Below are 18,372 nucleotides of genomic sequence, written 5' to 3'. Positions count from 1 at the left end.
GCCAGGCCACATGGAGATCTTCAAGGCACCAGGAAACAGAGCTGAAGAGACAAGAACCTTCCCCCAGAGCCAAAAGACAGAAAGCCTTCCCCTGGAGCTGGTGCCCTGAATTCAGACTTCTAGCATCCTAGACTGTGAGAGAATACATTTTTGTTTGTTAAAGCTATACACTTGTGGTGTTTCTGTTTTAGAAGCACTGGAAACCCGAGACAGACGTATAATATGAAGTCACATAAACGTGTCGTCATTCTCTATTGCTTGACATTTTATTTGACTCCAACTTTACATTTCAGATAACACCATGATGAAAATTCTGATTTAATATTCTGCACATCTCTGTTTCCTTTGGATAAATTTCCAGAAGAATAATTTCAGGACCAAATGCAGTGAAAACTTTTAAAGGCTGAGATAACATTGTATGAAACTGCCCCTTACAAAGAATGTTCCAATTTACCACAGCAATACCTGAGACTATTTCCCCTCACCGTTGCAACAGTAGAGATTATCGACATTTAAAACTTCTCGTTTAACCACGTTGCTGGAAAAAAACCACTCTCTCGGTGTTTTACTTTTGGTTTGTTTGATTACCTTTGAGATTCAACGTTCTTTCTTGTTTATTGGCCATTCGTTTTTCCTCTTCGGTGAAATAACTATTCACGTGCTTTGCCCATTTTTGTGTTATGGTCATCTTTTTATTATTGATTTATATGAGCTCTTTACATATTAACGACATTAACTAACCCTTTGCTAACATGTTGTAAGCTGTTTCACAAATTGTTACTGGCCTCTTTTTTAAGGTAGGTTATAAATTTTTATAGCATCATACATACTACTTTACCTTTGTGGTTTCCTTACTTCCTTTTATGCTTTGAAAAACCTCCCCTACTCCCAAAACCCCCCACGAGTCTGTCAGTTTGTCGTACTGTGGGGATTTGCTTGTTGCTGTGATGCTGGAAGCTATGCCACTATTATTCCAGATACCAACATGGTCACCTATGTCGGACAGGTTTTAGCTGAGCTTCTGGACTAAGACAGACTAGGAAGAAGGACCCAGTGGTCTACATCTGGAGAGAAATAGCCAGGGAAAACCTTATGAACAGCAGCGGAACACTGTCTGATATAGTACCAGAAGATGAGCCCCACAGGTTGCAAGGGCCTCAAAAGACGACTAGGGAAAAGTAGAGGCAACCTTAATGACATGGATCGACTCAAGCTTTTGGGACCTTCATTTGCTGAGGTGGCATGATTCAAAAGGAGAAGAAACAGATGGAGACATACATTAATGATCAGAACCATGAATGTACAAAAGATGAATCTAGGAAAATTGGAAATTGTCAAAAATGAAATGGAACGCATAAACATCGTAGGCATTAAAAAAAAATGGGTTGGATTGGTCATTTTGAATCAGACAATCATATGATCTACTGTATCGGGAATGACAACTTGGAGAGGAATGGTGTTGCATTCCTCGTCAAAAAGAACATTTCAAGATCTATCCTGAAGTATAACGCTGTCAGTGATAGGAGAACATCCATATGCCTACAAGGAAGAGCAGTTGAAATGACTATTATTCAAGTTTACCTACCACCCACTAAGGCCAAAGATGAAGAAATAGAAGATTTTTGTCAGCTGCTACAGTCCGAAATTGATCGAACATGGAATCAGGATGCATTGAGAACCACTGGTGATTGGAATGTGAAAGTTGGAAACAAAGAAGGATCGGCGGCTGGAAAATACTGCCTTGGTAATAGAAACAATGCCGGAGATCGAATGATAGAATTTTGCAAGACCAACGACTTCTGCATTGCAAATACCTTCTTTCACCAATGTAAATGGCGACTATACACATGGCCTCGCCAGCTGGAATACACTGGAATCAAATTGACTACATCTGTGGAAAGAGACGATGAATATCATCAGTCAGAATGAGGCCAGGGTCTGACTGTGGATCAGACCATCAATTGCTCAGATGAAGGCTCATGTGTCCACTTGAGCTAAGAAGCACATTCCTCACCAGTAGAATTTTATGTCTTGTAGTCCAGTCTAAAGTTTGTCTGAAGTGTTGGCTTCGAGAATGGTTTTAGTTTTAGGCTAACAGAGAGTCCAGGGTCCATGACCCCTGGGGTCCCTCCAGTCTCACTGAGACCATTAAGTCTGGTCTTTTTACTAGAATTGGAGGTCTGCACCTCACTTTTCTCCTGTTCCACCAGGGATTCTCTGTTACGTTCCCTGTCAGGGCAGTCATGGGTGGTAGCCGGGCACCATCTAGTTCTTCCGGTCTCAAGCTGATGAAATCTGTGGTTTATGTAGCCCTTTCTTTCTGTTGGGCTCACGTTTTCCACATGTCCTTGGTGTTTTTCATTCTCCTTTCCTCCAGGTGGGTTGAGCCCAACTGATCCATCTTAGATGGCCACTTGCTAGTTTTAAGACCCCAGACACCACTCACCAAAGTGGCATGCAAACCATTTTCTTAATAAACAAACACTTATGCTCGTCAAAAGACTTCGCCAAAGGAGTAAAGAGACTATCTACAGAGTGGGGAAAAAAAAATTTGGCTACAACAAATCGGATCAGGGTCTAATCTCTAAAATCTACATGATCCTGCAAAAATTCAGCAATGAAAAAACAAACAAACCAATTGAAAAATGGGCAAAGGGGATATGGACAGACACTTCACTAACGAAGACATTCAGGTAGCTAACAGATACATGAGGAAATGCTCGTGATCATTAGCCATTAGAGAAATGTAAATCAAAACTACGACGAGATTACATCTTTAAGAAAGAACTTCATTGCCACGTGCAGGGCACGGAGCAGAGAGGAAGTTCCTCAGACATGGCTCACCAAGTTACAGGGAAGCAGGGCTTATTTGTAATTTGGGCGGCAAGATAGCGCCAGGCAGGCGAACTGGGGAGGGAAAATTCTAGAAGGTGGCCAGGAAACAGGAGGTAACTTAGTTCTTGTCAGAACTGGCACTTTGGGATAGGGCCCAGGTGATGATTTTCCTTTTGATTCTTTCCTCCTGATGCTGCATCCTCTGATGAGGTCATTTAGCAGTCACAGCAGGTCCTTCTGGGCATGCAAGCTGAGCCAAATCTGGCTTGGGCTAGTTTAAGGTCTAATAGAAAGTTACTGGTATTTGTAGGATCACGTTGCCATTGGACCAAAGCAAAAGCTAAGAGGTTTCCTGGACACATCCAAGCACTTCAATGGACAGAGAAGTTGAGGCTGGGGCCTGGGGAGCATAGTATCTGGGAGATGTAGGTCAATTGGCATAACAAAATTTATTAAGAAAATGGTCTGCATCCCACTTTGGTGAGTGGCATCTGGGGCCTTAAAGGCTTGTGAGTGGCCATCTAAGATGCATCAATTGGTCCCAACTCACTAGGAGCAAAGGAGAATGAAGAACACCAAAGACACTGACTTCCCCCGCATAAGTGTTTGTATTTTGGGCACCCAATGCTGTTGGCTTTAAGGACTGGGAGACAGCACTTCTTCTTAGACCCCTGTCACAGGTGGTAGGTGGAGAGGGTGGAGTTACCAGGCTTGAGGACGCTGCTTAATGGATCCAGTGTCAAATGTCAAGGACCTGAAACTCCACCATAGAGCTGATATAGTTGAACTTAGACTTAAGTTATATACCCTGTTGTACTGTGCTAATGAGGGTCTATGCTGTTGAAATCAGGTCTCTGCAGGGGTGAAAGGCATTGAATGTCCTTAGACCCATTATGCCTGTGTCTAGGCAAACCCTGGCAAAATAAACCAATCACGGAAGGACAAATATTGTATGACCTCGCTTCTATAAAAGGACAAGAAAAGGCAAAGGTACACAGACCAAAGTTTATTAGTGGTTGCGAGGGGCGGGGCGGGGGAAAAGGAGTTGTGTTTCATTAACTCCCCTATGTTTGTGATTTGCAACTTACAAGTTAAAGGAAGAAATTGGAAAGCAACATGTTAACTATTAAGAACTTGGCACCAGCCTGCAGGTCTGTTTCCGCCAGGGGGCGGGGCTCCGCCGAGGCCCCCCCCACCTCACGCATGCGCGCTGTGCTGGCCAATCAGCGCTGCGCCCGCTCAGGCAAGGCTGGCTTGCTCCGCCCCCTCCGGAAGTGCCTCAGAGGAGCTTTCCGGTGGCCAGCTGCCTCGCTCTGGGAGTGTTGCCGCTACAGCCTTTACCTCAGGTGAGGGGCGGGCAGTGTGGGGCGGCTGGGATCCCGGCGGGTCTGCGGTGGCCATCGGGTTCATCAGGTTGACGAGGGGCGTGTGTTCAGTGCGAGACACCCCCCCAAGTCACCTGTGCCCGGTGAGGTGACTGTTCGCCGGGGCCTGATCCGGCCACTGAGTGGAAGGCGGAAGGAGGGGGTGGTGGGGTGGGCCTCTCTGAGGGCCTAGGGTGATGGGAGTCAGTGGGGCATGGAAGGTCTGGGAGGGAGGACGCCTGAGAGGGGAGGGGCCGGATGATGGGAGAGGAGGGAGGGGGGAGGACAGTTGAGAGGGGAGGTAGGGCAGGGGAGGGAGGGCGGGTGAGAGGGGAGGAGGACAGGTGAGGGGGTGGGGAGGCAGGATAGGGGAGGGGGGAGAAGGGAGGATGGGTGAGTGGGAAGGGAGGGAGGATGAGGGATGGGGGACAGGAGTGGATGACAGGTGAGGGGAGGAGGGAGGACAGGTGTGGGGGGAGGGAGGAAAGGGGAGGGGGAGAGAGGAGGGCAAACTGGTGAGGGGGTAAGGGAGGGAGGACAGGTGGAGGAGAGGGAGGACAGGTGGAGGAGAGGGAGGACAGGGTGAGGGGATGGGGAGGGAGGACAGGCGAGGGGAGGGGGAGGGAGGAAGAATGAGGGATGGGGGACAGGAGTGGATGACAGGAGTGGGGGGAGAGAACAGGGGAGGGGGAGAGAGGAGGGCAAACTGGTGAGGGGGTAAGGGAGGGAGGACAGGTGGAGGAGAGGGAGGACAGGTGGAGGAGAGGGAGGACAGGTGAGGGGATGGGGATGGAGGACAGGTGAGGGGGAGGGAGGGAGAGGGGGGAAGAGGAAGGAAAACTGGTGCAGGGGAAGGGGAAGGAGGACAGGCGAGGGTTGAGGAGGGAGGACAGGTAAGGGGGGATGACGGGGAAGCTTTGTCCCCTCAGGGACCATGACAGGTGACCAAGGGCCCTACGTTTGTCCCCTGGAGATGTCATGGTGGCCTGTGTGGACGTTCGCTCTCCAAAGCCAAGTGGCAGCAAGTCTTTATTTTATGTGTCCGTTGCTTCAGACTTCTGTCCGGCCTGCTCTGCGGGTGGCCCCCCAGCTGTCACGTTGTCCCTCTGTGACAGGGATCTGCCCCATTTAGCCTGCTAGAATCTGGCAGAGGCAGGACCAAAACCCACACGTCCCAGTGTGGACTCAGGGTTGACCCTGTCATTGTCACCTTTGTCACCTCCTGGTCCAATAATAGAAATGAGGAGACTGCAAACCTTGTTATTTAACCGAGGCGACCCTTGTGAGAGACCTCTGATGTGCAAAGCTACCCATTTGTTTAAATGGCGTGTTTGAACTCGGGAAGTTTAAGGGATCTGTTTTTTAAGTCAGCAAACAGAATCTAATTATGGCACCCACTGGAAGAAAGGGAACGGGGAGACCTGGGAGACGCGTGGTGAAGGATCAGGATAGAGAAGCCTCTGGCACGGAAGATAAAAAAGATCTGAGTGGTTCTGAGCCGAACGGGAAGGAGGAAGGTACAGTGTCCCTAACTAACAACTTGGCAAGTGTGGCGCATAGGGCACACTTTAGTCTTTTTCTTTTCCATTTACTGTAAAACCTTTTGTTGGCCAAAAGCCCAAAAGCCTCCAGGATGTAGATATGACGCCATTGAAAATTAACTCGTATAACATACTTAATTTAAAACTGTTTTTCATTTCAATGAAGGAAAGAGTCCAGTAACTGATAAGGATGGAAGAAAAAGACCATCTGCAGGATCAACTGAGGAAGAGCTAGGGTAATGTGTTCAAGCAACATTTGCCCATCGGGTGGGGTACTTTTAAGAAAAGTCGACTTTGATTCATTTAGCAAGTATCGCATGTGAAACAGTTGGTGTGAGACATTTCCTCCCAAACAAGCATGCCATTTTTTTGTGCCCTTCCTTAAAAATTGTTCACGTAATTTCTTCACAGGGCCGAAGTAGAGAATATGTTCGAAATACTTGGAGGTAAGTCTTAGGAATTACTGGCATTTAAACAAAATTGTTGTAAATCCTATAACTTGGATAACAGGGAATGTCAGTGAGCTACAAGACTGGAATTTAATGCCTTGTGTTCATGTATAGATTTTTGCGTAGATGTTTAGTGTGACTCAGTCTTCGATAATTTCTTCACTTAACTTTTCTAATTGTTTGTGTGAACACTGAAAATAGTCCTAACAGCGGTGAGGTGAGAATGATGCTTTTTGATGCATGAACGGATATAATGGATAATGGAATATTAGAAATAAATGGATGTGAAAAGCTTCTATCCTTCTTTGTATTTACACAGTAAATCATATATCAGTTTTTAATTTTCTCAGTGTCATTATTTTCTGTGACTTTTGTGTGTTCATTTGAGGGGCACAGTGTAAATTAAAACCTCTAACTGGCCGTTTTTAAATCAATATGCTGTTTAGTGGAGAAGAAAAGACAACTTGGCTAAGTGGTGATCGATGTGTAATCCGATCCAAAAATCCTAACTTTTAAATTAGTATGTCATCTTTTAGTTACAGTAACTGTGCTAGAGGATAATAATCTGAAAAAGAAGCCAGACTCAGTTTTTGGCTCTTTTATATGGACAAGTGATATAGCAAGTATTTTCGAAAGCTTTTCTGTATTTGGTGGTGAAAAAGTGCTTGTTTTGTGAGTTTTCATAGAAATCATTATGGATAGATACTGGAAGTATAAAATACTTCTGTAACAATGCAGCTCCTTCATGATTACGGCAAATTAACTACCGATGGCAGAGCCATAGCATAAAATCATATGCTCAGCAAAGCATTGTCTGAAGTATTAAACATTGTATGAAATGAAGCGCTTACAGGTAAAAATGTCATATAAACACTTCCTCAGAAGCAGTTAGTCAGGCGTTCCTGAACAAATGTATTTACTTAATGTGGAATTTTTCTATCTATGGTCATTTTCTCTTTTAGTAAAATATATGTAAAGCTTCACTGACTAGATTTTTAAAAATTGGTCTTACTTGATGTAATTATTTATCCTTTGGGGACTATTGAATAGAATATTTTGCGTGTTTCATACAGTGAGTTCTGACAATATGTCTTCTGCGTGTGTCCTTTGAATTGGAAGATACTGCTTTCTTGTGGGGAAATTAAAGCCAGTCCTTGAGACCCTTTATGTATATTTTGGAAAATGGAAAATGTTTTATTGGCCTTTTTTTTTTTTAATCACCCATAAGTTAACAATTGTCCTGCAATGAGCAAAATTACAACTGGGAGACTAGTAACTGAAATTTTCACGGAAAAAATAAAGGGAACAAATAAGCTTCCTTTTGAAATGATGTCTAATTCTTAAATATCAAATCTTTCCAATATTGTTGACCCAACATTACCCAAATTGATTTGAATATGTGTACATGAAGTAATAGTCAGCATAAATTTCAATGCATATTTTCAATACAGGTGACATCACCAAGGCTCTTCTTGAAAAGAGAAGAAGGTTAGAAACGAATACCAATGCTTCTCTCAAACTCAGTAACCAGAAAGTTGAGAATGCTTGGAAAACAGAAAAAGAGCAAAGGTAAAGTTCCTGGATTTTTAGAGCTACAACATTTGTATCAATTCTTCTTATTCATGGGTGCAAATTACTGGAGAAAAATACTATTATCTTCTGTTTATTGGAGTCTCTAGTGAAATATATTTGGCTTGATTTTTCTCTGAGCTAATAAATTCCTTGCTCCTATAACCTCACCCTTTCGCTGCATTGAGGTATATTTCCTCTTATAAAGATACCTTTTTTCCCCCCTTAAAATAACAGTGGAGTTTTCTTACTGTAAGGAGCTCTGGCGGCACAGTGGTTAAGCGCTTGGCTGCTAACCAAAAAGGTTGTCGGTTCAGACCCGCCAGCTGCTCCTCAGGAGAGAGTTGTTGCAGTCTGCTTCCATAAAGATTAATGCCTTGGAAACCCTATGGGACAGCTCTACTCTGTCCTATAGGGTCACTATGAGTCAGAATCGACTCAACGGCAACGGGTTTCTTACTGTAAATGTACTTACATTCATTCCAGAAATATGGAAGCTGAATAAAAGGTAAATGTCAAACCATTAGTCTTGTGATAAAAAAAGGTCTTGTGATAGTTAACTTTATTCAGTAATGTGGTGAAAAGTCAATCTTATATTGTAAATAATTTTTATATTTTAGCAGAATTGAGTTTTTTCTTTTGTACAAAATCTTTGTTGTGCCAAATTGGGGAAAAATTTAATGAAACATCCTTGTTTGGAAATCTTATATGATAAATAGACCTCGTTGGATCTATTTATCATGCACGAACCTATGTGTTACTCATTAAGAGAAAATGAAAATTAAAATCCTTGGAGGTAAAATGAATATTTCTGGAAAATTTACATACACAATCAAAGTTCCTTAATTTTCGAGAGCTACAGTATGTGAGATAGCGTCTCTGTTATCCTGTTAGGGAAAAAATACCTTTGGAATTAGTAAATTATTCATTTTACTTTTCAGTTGCCCATCTGAAGATTTAAGCTGCTATTATTCCCGTCTTCTTTTATAGTATAAATTATAAAAAGAAGGGAATAAATAGGCTTGCCTTGTGAAATGATGCCTAATTTTGAAATATCAAATGTCTTCCCAATAGTGCTCGAACATTACCCATATTAAGTGGAATATGTGTACACTAAGTAATCAAATCAACTTTATTTTGAAAGTGCTTATTTTTTCAGATTGGTATGAAATATGACAGTGTTCATTATGTTTTACAGGCAGGATCGTACTGTGCAATGCTCTCAGCAGCTTTCGACTTTTTTTCAGCAGTGGGATACAGATGTGCAGAAAGCTGAGGAACAAGAACAAAGTCTAACTGTCGGTATCAGGCTTCCCTTTATAAGTAATCTATTGTAACTAAGTCTCAAGTAGGAATGAATGGAGAACCTAGGCTTGTAGTAGATCCACGGAACTGAGCTCGGCTCTATTACTCATTGTTGGCTGTGAGTTTTGGCCCTGGTGACTGAAAACCAAAATTTGGACATGTACACATTCATGAAAGCCTTTAGTCTTTGCTTGGTTGAGATTCTTGCAGTTCCAAGTGACAGAAATTTGCTAAAGTACCAAACAGGAATGTATTGATTTACAGAAAGAATTGCAGGGGGAGTTTAGCTGCAGGCACAGCTGGATGGGGTGGGCAAAGGTGGCTCACGCAGTGTCACCTGGGCTCTGTCTCCACCCCTTAGCAGGCTCTCTCAGTGTGGTACGCGAGATAGCCTCTTGGGATCCTAGATTACGAACAGTGTAGCAACCCCAGTGGGCTGAGACAGTCTTACTCAATAGCTCTGTCAGAAAGGCCCTCGGGAGAATTCTCACTGATCTGCCTTGGATCATTTGCCCATCCCTGAACCAGTCACGGTGGGCCAGGGCATGGTGCACTGTTGATGGCCAGACCTGGGCCACCTGCCCATCCCTATGGGGGATGGAAGTCAGTCCCACCCATATACTGTATAGCTACATTAACTAGCCTTCTCTTTCACTCTTGAATTGTTTGTGAATTTATCACACACCTTTTACCTCCACAGCGAAGCTATTGTTCACATAAAAAAAAAAAACTTGGTGTGTGTGTGTGGCGGGGGGCTTTGTCAGTCAGCTGAGGTTTGAAAAAGTTAAATTTGAGGTGCACGGGAAACACCCAAGGAGGCATGTTGAGTAGGCCACTGGCTATGTGGGCCTGGATTCAGGAGCGGGATCAGCTCTGTCGTATGCTGCTGACAGGCCAAGTAAGGTGGATTTGGCAGCGTGCGGGGCGTTGGTGTCATTAAGGAACGAGGGTTTGGTGGCACGGTGGGTGGAAAAGGCCAGTGAGTATAAGAGAGAACGGCACAGGAAGCAATGGGGTGGTAGCTGGGGAGAAAAGGAATACACGTGGGTTTTGACTGGAGAAAATAGCAAGATGTTTGTATGCTGATGGTCATGATCTAGAGGGAGAAAAGTGAAAGTTTGGAGGGGGGTGGTGGGAGGACAATTGCTGAGCAATATTCTTGAGAGTGGATGGGATCGATCTAGTGGGCAGGAGAAGAAGTCGGTTTTGGCAAGCCAGGATTGTTCCTCCATAAAAACGGGGAGACGGTAGAGTGTATGAGGGCTGATGGGTATAGGTGGGTGGTAGGTGTGGTGATAGGAGACTGGCAGTCCTCTTTGCATTGCTTCTGTTTATTTAGTGTGATAATAATTAAGTTAAGAATAAAGAGGGTGGAGGAGGCGTTGCCTTTTGAGGACCAAGGAGAAGGTAAGAAATAGTTTCCTTAGATTAGGCCAGTGCATGGGTGGTGATTGTCATTGTTGTTAGGCGCCATGGAGTCAGTTCCGGCTCATAGCAACCCCGTGTGCCACCGAACGAAACACTGCCCAGTCCTGCACCATTCTTAAAATCGTTGCTGTGCCTGAGCCCATTGTTGCAGCCACTGTGTCAATCCATCACAGTGAGGGTCTTCCTCTTTTCTGCTGACCGTGTACTTTACTAAGCATGATGCCCTTCTCCAGGGACTGGTCCCTCCTAACAACATGTCCAAAGTACCTAAGACGCAGTCTCGCCATCCTTGCTTCTAAGGAGCACTCGGGTTGTATTTCTTCCAAGACAGATTTGTTGGTTCTTTTGGCAGTCCATGGGATAGTCAATATTCTTCGCCAACACCACAATTCAAAGGTGTCAGTTCTTCTCTGGTCTTCCTTATTCATTGTCCAGCCTTCACATGCATATGATGTGATTGATAATACCATGGTTTGGGTCAGGCACACCTTAGTAATCAAAGTGACATCTTTGATTTTCAACGCTTTAAAGTGGTGTTTTGAAGCAGATTTGCCCAATACAATGTGTCTTTTGATTTCTTGACTGCTGCTTCCATGGCTGTTGATTGTGGATCCAAGTAAAACGAAATCCTTGACAATTTCAAATTCATGCTTGGGTTAGAGAAATATAATTGCCAAGAATCATTAAGGGTCCAATTTAAGTTAGTGATCGTAGTGTCAAGAACTTAAAGTGAGACCAGTCAGCGTGGTTGTGGCAGAGTACTTGGAGAATTGGGTTTTCCAAGGTTGAGGTTTAGTCAGTCAAGTGTGACAGTGAGAAGAGGGCAAGTTATATATGCACGGGGGTGATTATAACGATTGATCATGGAATTTAAGGTGGAAAAGAGGAAAGGAAAGCAAGGACATAAGGGTGGGGATAAGGGACAGTGAAAATAGTGGGATCAGTGGATGTTAGGTCCTGATAGATTATTGAACTGTAATACTAAAGAGAATGGGCTAGAAACATAGGGAAGTAGTGGTGGAATACACGGGTGTAGGGAGGGTAACAAGTGCCCAGGGACAATCTCTAAATTGTGCTCCCCCACTTAGAGCACCCAGGAGCAGTTTCTAAGTTGCACCCCCCATCTGAGAACCAAGGGGCAATCTCTCAGTTGCGCTGCCCCCCCCCCAAATTTCAAGATGAATAAAGAAACCCCACTGCCGCCGAGTAGTCCTTAATAATGGGGACGGAAATGAGAAGCCAAGCCTGCATGTGGACCGTTCGCGATTTCTTGCTGCGCCTGCATCTGAGGTGGCAGGCGGGCTGACAGGAGGGCTCTGGGGGCACCCAAACCTGTGAGTCATCCTGGCAGACACCGAGAGCCACGGCAGCAGAGAGCAGTGCCGGAACATGGCTGAAGCAGGCAGGGGCTTTCTGGAGGAGCCCAAGTCCTGCGTAGTTTGGTCTTGGACGTATCTCTGGACTGTGTGTTGCCACCCTCCCTGACAGTGTCGCCCAATGCACTCCTTCCCCCGCCCCGCCCCGCACCCTCCTAGTGATGCCGCTGGTGCCTGGTTGGACTTGCTACGCCTTTGGTTGAATAGTGGGATGTAGGAGAGTCGGTATAGTATAATAGTTAAGAGTCTGGATTCTGAAACCATACTGTTTGGGATCCAATTCTACTTCAACCAATTGATGCTGTGAAAGCATGGCAAATTATTTACCTCTATGCCTCAGTTTCCTCATCTTTGAAAGGGGAATAAAAAGAGTACCTATCTCATAGGGTTTCTTTGAAGATTAAATGAGTTCATATATAGTAAATCTATTTTAAATGGTTCGGAAGTGTATCTGACACACGGTTACCATGTCTTTGCTCTTATTAATATGATACAGACATTATAGTTATTGGTAATGACAAAACCTGGGGTATGACTATGTACGTGAGTGGCTAAAATAGGGGAGAGGACAAAATCAAGGGAAGAGGAGGTCAAGGAACTGAAAGGCTAGTGTTACTGGAAGGGTCACCTATGTGGCTATTGAGATCACCACATACTAAGACATGTTTCAAACATTGTTAAGAAAGGAAACGTCCTACTCAATGATTGGTAGATAAGATTAGTACATTTTTTTGATTATTGGTGTACGCAAATTATCTAAACTTGGTCTTAATAATTGTTAAACTAGAAAATGTCATGAAAAGTTCAAAGCTATTCCATTTAAGCTTAAGGTAGAATTATTGAGAAATTTAAATTTCACTCAAATTTGTTATCACAACTTTTTTCTTTTTTTATTTATAGAATTTGTTTCGAGAGCAACAAAAGATTTTTCAACACTATAGAATTGTTCAGGGCCAGCGACTGAAAGCAATTAAAATGATGTATGAGCAATTTGTGAAGGTCTGTTGTATTCAGTAACAATACATTCTCATAAAACCGAATGTGCGCCTAGAAGTTGAAGAGACTGTTTTTGTTTCTGAATTTATGGCAAAAACATTTTCATTACAGATTTTAAATTTTAACCATTTTCCACTTTGAATCCACTGTTCCTAATTTTACATAAGTGCTAAATATATTTTTATCTTTAGGATTCATTAATGCTTTTGTGAGGGTTATTCAAAGTAGGAAATGGCAAATTGGGAATTTTACACATAGCATGCATAAAATTGATACTTTATTAACAATTTAATCATGGTTCTCTGTTCAACAATCATTTTTTCTAGGTTACCACAATAAATATACACTTGAAAATAGGAAGTCTGCAAATAATTTCTAGATGTGTTTTTCTTGTCTGTGCCCTCAGTGTTTGTTAAACAGAAAATCCACAAGTGTAATTAATGAGTGTCTTTTATTTTCAAGCCTATGCCTTGAATATCTTATGACATACTTGCTTTTAGAATTATTGCGATGGCTAAAAATGGCTTTATATGTCAAATCATAATCACCAGAGATGGCCCAGACATATAACGGGATGAAAAAGCCAGCGTGGGATTAAGAGTTTGTGAACCGAGGATTATCAGCGATCCCGTTGGCACACGAGCAGATTCACTTCCTGCGCGTACACACTTGTTTAGGAGTCAGTGGAATCCTGGATATGTTCTTTCTTTGCTTGATGGGGGATTCCCTGGATCATCTTGTCAAATACATGTTAAAATATCACTCTTGTAACCTAATTGGAATGTTTAAGTAAACCCATAAAATAGATTTAATGAACATTCTTTAAAGGAAAAATGTACTTATCTTAAAACAGTTGTTTTTAGTCTTTCAAAAGAGAGAGCTTGTTGGCTTGCTCTCATGCCCCCTGAGAACCATTTATTCATCGGTGTGAAGATTTGATAAAGTTCTAGAAATGGTTTCTTCCAAGTGTTAACCACTCAGGGCAGGCAACTTAGTGTTGTCTTTGGCCCCTCCGCTTCCTGATCTTTCCCATCCAGGTATTATGAAGCCCTGTGATTTTTACCTCTGCAATGGTTCTTTCCTTTCTTTCTTTCTTTGAATCCCCACTTGCGCTGCCCCAGTTCAGGACCTCATCCGTCCTTTGTGTGCTGTTGAAACTCTTCCATCGGATTTCTCTCTTCTCTAGTCCGTCCTTCATAGAGAGGCCTGCAGTATCACCTTCCTGAAACATTTCCCTTCTCTCCTGGAAAACTCTCAATAGCTTCCTATTCTAAAATCTTAGGTGTTCAAGTCCCCAAATAACATGACCCCCTTTTGGAAGGTCATTTCCTGCATCCTCTCTCTCCTCCCACCCCTCCAGCTGAATTGCTTTAAGTGACCTAATGCGCCATGTGCTTCCATGAGGTTGCCTGTGCCCCCCCCGCCCATGACACTTAACTCCTCTTTCTTCCCCTGTGGAAATCTTAGTCTTTTGCTGAGTAACTGGGAACTAATCTCGTTTTCCACTGCGTAGATACAGCAAGTTGTGTTTCCACACCTATTTGTTATCAAATGTTGGTGGTATTTTTGCTGATGTGTCTCTCCTTCTCCCTGGAGTGAGGATGAGATGGTGTATCGTTTGTTTTATAGTTCCTGCACAGCGCTTAACACGGTGACGGTACTTCTTACACAGGAGGCATGAGATCGCCATTTGTTGGGTGAAGAGTAAAGATTGAAAAACGTAATTTGTATATTCCGTAACTTGCAAAGCTTCCAGTACAGATCACCTTTTTCCTCCAATGAGATCATGTTACGTTGACTGTCAGTCATACTAAGTGGCTTTAGAAAGCTTCTTAGAGAGTTTCACAGTTACGGTATTTATTGATAGGGGACCTCAGTCTTTCTCTTTGCTCCGTCTTGACCTTAACAGTTCATTAGCCCATTGTTTCAGGCAAAGTATACTAGTGTTGAAATTTTTATTCATAACAATATTTGACTCAGTCTGACGTCTTTTTAAAAATTCTTCTAGTGGGTAATTTGGTCTTTGCGTATCACTTAGAATATTTTTATTTGGAATAAACAATAAGCATCATTTGAAAATTTTGAAGTTCATACATTTGAAATTTAATTGCACAGGTTTAGAACCTGGAATGAAAAGTGGTGGTTTCTGACTGAACCAGACCTTTATGTTTTAGAGCCTCGAGGACCTCGAGAAAAGTTATGACTCTGCGTTTGATGAAGCACAAAGTGAACTTAAAGAAGAACTAGCTTTGCTGCAAAAAAAACTTTTAATGGACACAGTAAGTAGTATATATTTAAAACTGAAAACTAAGAGTTGATGTAAGCATTGAAATATTTTGTTTTCCGAAGTATGTAAAACCCTTATCAAAATATTAAACAAAGATTTCATTTCTCCTTTCATGTAACAGCATCAGGAAGAGGTGAAAATTGTTCGAGAGTCCCTTAAATCCCTGATACAATGATGACTCTTTGAAGAAAGAATTTGAATCTAAATGACATGACACAATTGTAACATTAGCTATGTGAAGCCACCTTACAGTGGTGTAAACATTCTACTTTAAATTACTGCATCTTGTTAATCAGTTACCTTGTTTATTAAGCACAAGACTCCCTTTTTGTTAACCACCAAAGAAAGCCTGAACCGCTATGTGAGTAGCAACAATTCCAAAGTCATGTGTATGGAGCTTTCAGCCCTTTGGTAGCAATGGTGACTTTTCCTCCCTTGCGCTGTTATTTAACTTCTAGCAGTCAAAATGATTTAATTTTAGGTTTTGGCCTTAGAGAACCTGTATTAGTCCCAAAAGTTAGAAAGCACATGTATGGAAGGTTACATTGTTCTTCCTTACAAAGTAATAATAATAATAAAGAATACAAAATCTATTTTCTATGTTCTTTCTTTGGGTGTATACTCATTTGATGATTGTAATAAAGGTAAGACTTCAGAAGAATATTTACTCTGTCGTAAATCATATAAGCAACTTAAATTTGTGTTCTGGAATAAAACTGCTGAAAAAATTATTTTTAAAAAGACGGGTGATATTCTAAAGGGAAGGGTTTTGCTTTTTGGCCATTTATGTTAATTTTCTTGCATGCCATGTGTGCTGTAGCTACTGTTTTTTTATATATATATATATATATATATATATATATATATATATATATATATATATATATATATATATATATAAAAGGAAATATTTCATGTTCACTTTTTTGGTGACAATGAAATTTTAACTCAGAATTCAAGGAACTAGTTCCCCAACTGCCTGTCCTTGTGTCCTAGGGCTACTGTTCAGTCAGTATGCCTGTGAACCTGTTCAGGTGCTTGATGGCATGAAGTCTTGAGGATATCTCAGTTAAGGTGTATTGAAATTTGCAGGTACAAGTCACTAAATTGTCAATCAAATGATGGAATGACCTTTAGAGCAAAAAAAAAAAGAGAATATAAAATAGATTATTGTCTCTCTTTTCTGAAACAGCATCTACTTTCATGTTCCCCCCAAATTTCAAATCTTAACCGAAATACTAAATTTTAGAGCACCTTCACATATTTCATCTTTGAACCTCACTGTAGTGAGGTTCTGGAATGTGCAGGGCATTCCATAATTACAGAAACGGAGGCTGAGAGAGCAAAAAGGCCTAGAATAAATGCCAAAGCCAGAAGGTAACAGAGCCCAGGTCTTCTGACTCCACATTCCCTCAACTTTCTGCTCTGCAACCAAGCCTCAACTTTTCTGCTAGAAGGGGCTATCCATCATTCCCTGACAGTCAATCCATTCCATCTTCTAAGTTTATTACTCCTTTGAGATTACCTGTAAGAAGGTAAAAGTTCTGGGGAAAAACAGCCTAGTTGAAGGCAGACATATACAAAATTGTGTTGTCTAAAAAATTAAGGGTGAGGGAGTCACAGAGAGAACTCCTCAGGAAGTTTGTTCACAGACCAGGGCAAGTGCTACCCTTCAGAAAGCGAAGCCCAGGAAAAAAGCCTCCAGGTGTGTCTCTGGAGAAGGCGTTCTCCTCACCCATGAGGGGAAATCTCCACACCGTCTCTTGACTTTCATTGAAAAGCTTCATCTGGCTCTGTTCTCACTAAAGAAGAACCTTCTCCCTGGCAGAGGGACTAAGGATGCCTCAGGGCACATCTGTTGGGTTTGATCCGTGTGTATGTGTATAGTCTGAAAGAAAACTGAATTCGATTCTGTAGACAGGGATTGCATCCTCAGTTCACCACAGTCTTCACTCCGGTGTGAAGCAGAGAATTCATGTATTACAAAATAGGGGTGGGAATTTCTAACACCTGAGATTTTAGCGAAGGTAAACAGTTCTGCTGGCAGTGCACACCTAAGTGCTCTAAAAGGAAACCTACAGTGACTTTTCAGATATGTTGACTAGTCACCCTCTAGCTCTAAAATATGGGTGGTTTTGCAGCCCTAAAGTATTTGTTGTTGTTAGGTGCCGTCGAGTCGGTTCCGACTCATAGCGACCCTGTGCACAACAGAACGGAACACTGCCCGGTCCTGAGCCATCCTCACAGTCGTTGTTATGCTTGAGCTCATTGTTGCAGCCGCTGTGTCAGTCCACCTCGTTGAGGGTCTCCCTCTTTTCCGCTGACCCTGTACTCTGCCAAGCATGATGTCCTTCTCCAGGGACTCATCCCTCCTGACAGCATGTCCGAAGTATGGAAGACGCAGTTTCGCCATCCTTGCCTCTAAGGAGCATTCTGGCTGCACTTCTTCCAAGACAGATTTGTTCCTTCTTTTGGCAGTCCGTGGTATAGTCAACATTCTTCGTCAACACCACAATGCAAAGGCGTCAATTCTTCTTTTGTCTTCCTTATTCATTGTCCAGCTTTCACATGTATTTGATGCGATTGATTGAAAAACACCATGGCTTGGGCCAGGCGCACCTTTGTCCTCCACGTGACATCTTTGCTTTTCAGCACTTTACAGAGGTCTTCTGTAACAGATTTGCCCAATGCAATGTGTTGTTTGATTTCTTTTTTTTTTTTTTAATTTTATTAACTTTTATTGAGCTTCAAGTGAACGTTTACAAATCAAGTCAGACTGTCACATATAAGTTTATATACACCTTACTCCGTACTCCCACTTGCTCTCCCCCTCTTGAGCCAGCCCTTCCAGTCTCTCCTTTCGTGACGATTTTGCCAGCTTCCAACTCTCTCTGTCTTCCCATCCCCCCTCCAGACAGGAGATGCCAACACAGTCTCAAGTGTCCACCTGATATAATTAGCTCACTCTTCATCAGCATCTCTCTCCTACCCACTGTCCAGTCCCTTCCATGTCTGATGAGTTGTCTTCGGGGATGGTTCCTGTCCTGGGCCAACAGAAGGTTTGGGGACCATGACCGCCAGGATTCCTCTAGTCTCAGTCAGACCATTAAGTATGGTCTTTTTGTGAGAATTTGGGGTCTGCATCCCACTGATCTCCTGCTCCCTCAGGGGTTCTCTGTTGTGCTCCCTGTCAGGGCAGTCATCGGTTGTGGCCGGGCACCA

The 18,372-nt window shown here is 42.7% G+C and overlaps 1 protein-coding gene across 3 annotated transcripts; it reads left to right on the top strand.

Annotated features, from left to right (window-relative positions):
• The first annotated feature begins 2,912 nt into the window (after nucleotides 1–2,912).
• LOC135228815 (synaptonemal complex protein 3-like) lies at nucleotides 2,913–15,830 on the top strand. Of its 3 annotated transcripts, none has more exons than XR_010319690.1 (9): nucleotides 2,913–4,181; nucleotides 5,571–5,716; nucleotides 5,907–5,976; nucleotides 6,152–6,186; nucleotides 7,641–7,758; nucleotides 8,957–9,056; nucleotides 12,768–12,866; nucleotides 14,493–14,583; nucleotides 15,038–15,142. XR_010319690.1 is itself a non-coding variant. In XM_064277724.1 (9 exons), the coding sequence occupies exons 1-9, from the start codon at nucleotides 3,952–3,954 to the stop codon at nucleotides 15,323–15,325; spliced, it is 957 nt and encodes a 318-aa protein (XP_064133794.1). In that variant the 5' UTR covers nucleotides 3,853–3,951; the 3' UTR covers nucleotides 15,326–15,829. The 3 variants fall into 3 exon arrangements, 2 of the variants coding, with proteins under 2 accessions (XP_064133795.1, XP_064133794.1); XM_064277724.1 differs by lacking the exon at nucleotides 14,493–14,583 and adding an exon at nucleotides 15,272–15,829 and having other exon boundaries at nucleotides 3,853–4,181; XM_064277725.1 differs by lacking the exons at nucleotides 12,768–12,866; nucleotides 14,493–14,583 and adding an exon at nucleotides 15,272–15,830 and having other exon boundaries at nucleotides 3,519–4,181.
• The last annotated feature ends 2,542 nt before the right edge of the window (nucleotides 15,831–18,372 follow it).

This window comes from Loxodonta africana, chromosome X, assembly GCF_030014295.1.
Source record: "Loxodonta africana isolate mLoxAfr1 chromosome X, mLoxAfr1.hap2, whole genome shotgun sequence".
Classification (NCBI taxonomy): Eukaryota; Metazoa; Chordata; class Mammalia; order Proboscidea; family Elephantidae; genus Loxodonta; species Loxodonta africana.
The sequence above is the reverse complement of the archived record's forward strand: the minus strand, read 5'-3'. Positions and strand labels throughout refer to the sequence as shown.

Excerpts from the sequence above, each read along its gene's own strand:
- LOC135228815 (XM_064277724.1), top strand. The coding sequence starts at position 3,952 with ATGTTAACTATTAAGAACTTGGCACCAGCCTGCAGGTCTGTTTCCGCC. Across the intron at positions 5,717-5,906 it reads GCCGAACGGGAAGGAGGAAG|GAAAGAGTCCAGTAACTGAT; the intron begins GTACAGTGTCCC and ends ATTTCAATGAAG. Across the intron at positions 5,977-6,151 it reads TCAACTGAGGAAGAGCTAGG|GGCCGAAGTAGAGAATATGT; the intron begins GTAATGTGTTCA and ends ATTTCTTCACAG.